This window comes from Trichomycterus rosablanca, chromosome 15 (genome assembly GCF_030014385.1).
Source record: "Trichomycterus rosablanca isolate fTriRos1 chromosome 15, fTriRos1.hap1, whole genome shotgun sequence".
Lineage (NCBI taxonomy): Eukaryota > Metazoa > Chordata > Actinopteri > Siluriformes > Trichomycteridae > Trichomycterus > Trichomycterus rosablanca.
The window spans coordinates 33,602,421-33,607,420 of NC_086002.1; the positions used below are offsets into that span (position 1 = coordinate 33,602,421).

General features: G+C 38.3%; 1 protein-coding gene across 2 annotated transcripts in view; it reads right to left on the reverse strand.

Annotated features, from left to right (window-relative positions):
* LOC134329610 (general transcription factor 3C polypeptide 1) overlaps positions 1–5,000 on the reverse strand; it is a 41,698-nt gene that overhangs the window by 26,608 nt on the left and 10,090 nt on the right. For both annotated transcript variants that reach the window (XM_063010889.1, XM_063010888.1), the window contains exons 14-23: positions 4,240–4,373; positions 3,744–4,001; positions 3,488–3,633; positions 2,032–2,129; positions 1,836–1,932; positions 718–895; positions 503–608; positions 286–421; positions 117–189; positions 1–29 (exon numbers count right to left, since the gene is read on the reverse strand). The exon at positions 1–29 is cut by the window's left edge and continues 139 nt beyond it. In XM_063010889.1, the coding sequence (XP_062866959.1) occupies positions 1–29; positions 117–189; positions 286–421; positions 503–608; positions 718–895; positions 1,836–1,932; positions 2,032–2,129; positions 3,488–3,633; positions 3,744–4,001; positions 4,240–4,373 (1,255 nt within the window). The remainder of the gene's footprint in view (positions 30–116; positions 190–285; positions 422–502; positions 609–717; positions 896–1,835; positions 1,933–2,031; positions 2,130–3,487; positions 3,634–3,743; positions 4,002–4,239; positions 4,374–5,000) is intronic.

The following is a 5,000-nucleotide window of genomic DNA, read 5'->3' on the forward strand; positions in this document are numbered from 1 at the left end:
CGCGGCCCCGGGGCCCTCGTTCTGGACCGCTGCGAGAGAGAGAGATCATATATATACACACACACACTGTTATTAACTAACACACACACACACACACACACACACTCAGTACTGACCTGCACACACTGATTTGGGGAGGGGGTGTTTGGACAGCAGGTTCCTCAGACGGACGGTGCGACTCTCTCCAGGCTGAGAGATCAGAACACAACACGTGTTTAGACTGAACAGTACCAGTGTGGGTGGTGCGGACTCCCTCCCGACCTCAGAACCCTCTCTGAATCTCACCTGCTTGGGTTTGTCCAGTAGGTGTGTTGTCCAGAACCAGTTGCGCTTCAGGTGACTGAAGAAGGACGAGTCCAGCCCTCCGGCGCCCTGCCCGTCACCCGGGACCACGCCCTCATCCACCACCTCGCTGCTCCCCCTGATCGACCAATCACGCGACACGACACAGTCAGGTGCTGACCGAGGATCGACACCAACGGCTAAACGCTAACGGACTTACTGTAGCGTGTACGCCAGCTTCTCGTAGCGTATGGACGACACGGGGACGTCGGGCGCCTCCCCCTCTCCGTCGTCTTCACCGGTGCGGACGCGAGGACGGATCACTCCTGCACACACACACACACACACACACACACACACACACAGTGATAAATAAACACATTTAAATCAACAGTGTGTATAACTGGTGTGTGTGTGTGTGTGTGTGTGTATTACCCAGCGGAGTGTTGAGACACACACACTGCAGGTCGAACCAGTAGTTCTTCACGTCCTGGTTGGTGTTGAAGGTGTAGTGACTCCTCTCAAACGGGCGTGTCCCCACAGCCAGGTTATAGTGCGGCTCACACGCCGTCGTGTCCACGATGGTCGCTCGTTTCTTCAGGAAGATAAAACACTAACACACACACACACACACACACACACACACACACACACACACACACACACACACACAATTATATTATTATTACACAATAACACTGTTATATGTTTTGTATACAATTATTATAGCATGTTATATAATTATATATACATTATATTTAATTATTATAATATGTTATATATTATATATTTATTATAGCTAATTATATATATATATATATATATATATATATACATATATATATATATATTCTAGTTATAGCATATTATATTATATATTTATAATTATTATAGCATGTTATATTATATATAATATTATAGCTAATTATACAGTATATATATAAAATATTGCAGCATATTATATTATATATGTTATGTACAATTATAGCCAATAATATTATTATTTATATTAAATATAACTATTATAGCAAATTATATTATTATATATAATATATTATATTATAGCATATTGTATTATTTCATTTTTATACATACAATTATTATAGCAAATTATATTATTATATATTATTACTATAGAAAATTATAGTATATATATATTATATATAACTACTATAGCAAATTTAATTATTATGTTTTATATTATTATTATAGCAAATTATATTATGAAATCTATTATATATTATTATTTTAACAGATTATATTATAAATTATATATTATATTATTATATATTATATTATTATGCTATTATTACATATTATATATATATATATTATTATGATAGCATTATTATATTGATATTAAATATATATTATTATAGTTGGCTCATGTTGAGATATTAGTTTGTTGATCCATTCTTCATCAGATGCTTCTGTTTACAGAACTAAACCTTCAGTTCTAATATAAATGTGTGTGTGTGTGTGTGTGTGTGTGTGTGTGTGTGTGTGTGTGTGTGTGTGTGTGTGTGTGTGTGTGTGTGTGTGTACGCTCTCACCTGATCCTTCTCCATGAACTTGACGCTGGGGCCGAACTGCAGCAGCCCCATATAACACAACTTCTGTAGATTCTCAAAGAAACTGAAGTAGTACTTCCTGTTCAAAACACAACATCTACAGCTGTTACAACTAGCACTGTACACGTGTGTGTGTGTGTGTGTGTGTGTGTGTGTGTGTGTGTGTGTGCGTACTGACCGGCGGTGCAGGATCTGTCTTTTCATTTGGGCGGGGAGGAACCTGATGAGGTAATGCTGCTTCACTGGGTCATGCAGGTACCCCTTCAACCCGTCCACCTGAACACACACACACACACATTATACACACACCCCCACACACACACACACACAGACCCCCAGGGGCCCCCACAGAGAAGCACCACTCCAGAGTAACAGTACAGTGGTGATGATATTATGGTATGTGATGGTGTTGGTGACACAGTAATGTTATATACACATTATATAGTATAATTAGTGCAGAATTACAGCAACGTAGAGGTGCTACAGTTTTGTTTTATATACTAGTGTTATATAGTATATAGTTTAAGTAGTGCAGTATTACAGTATATAGGTGCTACAGTCTTGTGTTATATACTAATGTTATATAATAATGTTATGTATATTATATAGTATTGGCAGTGCGTTATTACAATAAATAGGTGCTACAAACTTGTAATATATATTAAATGTTATATATTAATGTTATGTATAGTATATAATATAGGCAGTGCATTATTAAAGTAAATAGGTGCAACAGTCTTGTATTATATAATAGTGTTATATATTGTTATATATTAATGTTATGTATATATTATAGTACAACTAGTGCAGTATTACAGTAAATAGGTGCGACAGTCTTTTATTATATTATAGTGTTATATATTGTTATACATTATTGTTATACATTAATGTTATACTGTATATTAATGTTATGTATATATTATAGTATAACTAGTGCAGTATTACAGTAAATAGGTGCAACAGTCTTTTATTATATTATAGTGTTATATATTGTTATACATTAATGTTATATATTAATGTTATGTATATATTATAGTATAACTAGTGCAGTATTACAGTAAATAGGTGCAACAGTCTTGTATTATATAATAGTGTTATATATTGTTATACATTAATGTTATATATTAATGTTATGTATATATTATAGTATAACTAGTGCAGTATTACAGTAAATAGGTGCAACAGTCTTGTATTATAGAAGTGTTATATATTGTTATACATTAATGTTATATATTAATGTTATGTATATATTATAGTATAACTAGTGCAGTATTACAGTAAATAGGTGCAACAGTCTTGTATTATATAATAGTGTTATATATTGTTATACATTAATGTTATATATTAATGTTATGTATATATTATAGTATAACTAGTGCAGTATTACAGTAAATAGGTGCTAGTCTTGTATTATATAATTGTGTTATATATTGTTATACATTAATGTTATATATTAATGTTATGTATATATTATAGTATAACTAGTGCAGTATTACAGTATATAGGTGCAACAGTCTTGTATTATATAATAGTAATATATATTAATGTGTGTGAGCGTGGGTGTGTGCGTGTGTGCGAGTGTGTGTGTGTGTGTGTGTGTGTGTGAGAGTGTGTGTGTGTGTGTGTGTACACACCTTGTAGCCAATCTGGATGATTTGGACGTAAACACTGAGAGGAAGTGAGATCATCACGTCACTCATAAAAGCCCAACCGTTACCAAACCCTCGGTGTACCGGCAACGGGGGAATGAACCTCCTCCAGCTCTCCTCGTTCACGTACACTACACACACACACACACACACACACACACACACACACAGATAAAGGAATGAGGTGGTGTGTGTGTGTGTGTGTGTGTGTGTGTGTGTGTGCTGTATAACCCATCAGTACCTTTAAACTGCTCCTGGCCTCCAGATGTGGGTGCAGCAGAACCTGCGTCCTCCTGATCAGGGTTCAGTTCTGCACCGAGGGACTGGGGAACGTCCTGCACCCCGGGGTCAGTCTGGGGGTCGGGGGGCGCAGGTTTGGGGTCGTTATCGGGCGCAGCGTTCAGCGGGTGACCGTAGATCAGGTACCACAGGAACGCGTGGACCACCTGCAGACGGGACATTTTGGGCTGGTACCCCAGAGCCCGGCTTAGACCTGGAACTGTCACACACACACACACACACACACACACACACACACACACACACACACACACACACACACACACACATAAAGGCTCCCAGCTACACCACACACTAACTGGCAAAAGTATTTGGACACCTGACGATAAGATTATTGGTCATATGTTCAGCCTTTGTAACAATAACAGTATCCACTCTTTTGGTGAGGCTTTCTACAAGATTTTGGACTGTGCCTATAGCTAAGCTGATAACGGTACCTATGACGGGTTTGAACTTCTCCTCCTTCGGCCCCGTCTGAACCTCCAGAGCCTGAAGACCCGAAACGTTCAGCTGAGACCCAGCGTCCGTCCCATCCTGAGACGAGGACTTCCTCTTCTCCTCCACCTTCAAACTGAGAGAGAGACAGATACAGAGAGTGACTTGAGCTTTGATCTACACTTTGATGACCCTTTGATCTACACTTTGATGACCCTTTGATCTTGAGCTTTGATCTACACTTTGATGACCCTTTGATCTACACATTGATGACCCTTTGATCTTGAGCTTTGATCTACACTTTGATGACCCTTTGATCTTGAGCTTTGATCTACACTTTGATGACCCTTTGATCTTGAGCTTTGATCTACACTTTGATGACCCTTTGATCTTGAGCTTTGATCTACACTTTGATGACCCTTTGATCTTGAGCTTTGATCCACACTTTGATGACCCTTTAATCTTGAGCTTTGATCTACACTTTGATGACCCTTTGATCTTGAGCTTTGATCTACACTTTGATGACCCTTTGATCTCTATTTATTGTCCCGTTATAACTGGAATTAAGTGTTTCTGGACGGAACCCAAACCCACCTCGACCCTGACCAGGATACACAGGTTTGAGGTTCGCATGGGTTCCTTTACACCAGATTTTTACCCCGACCCACAAACACAAAACGAAACACAATAAAACTTCTGGTCCCACTGTGGTTTACAAGGTGTAATGTAAAGCCTCCACACGGGGGAGCTGGTGTACAAGTTC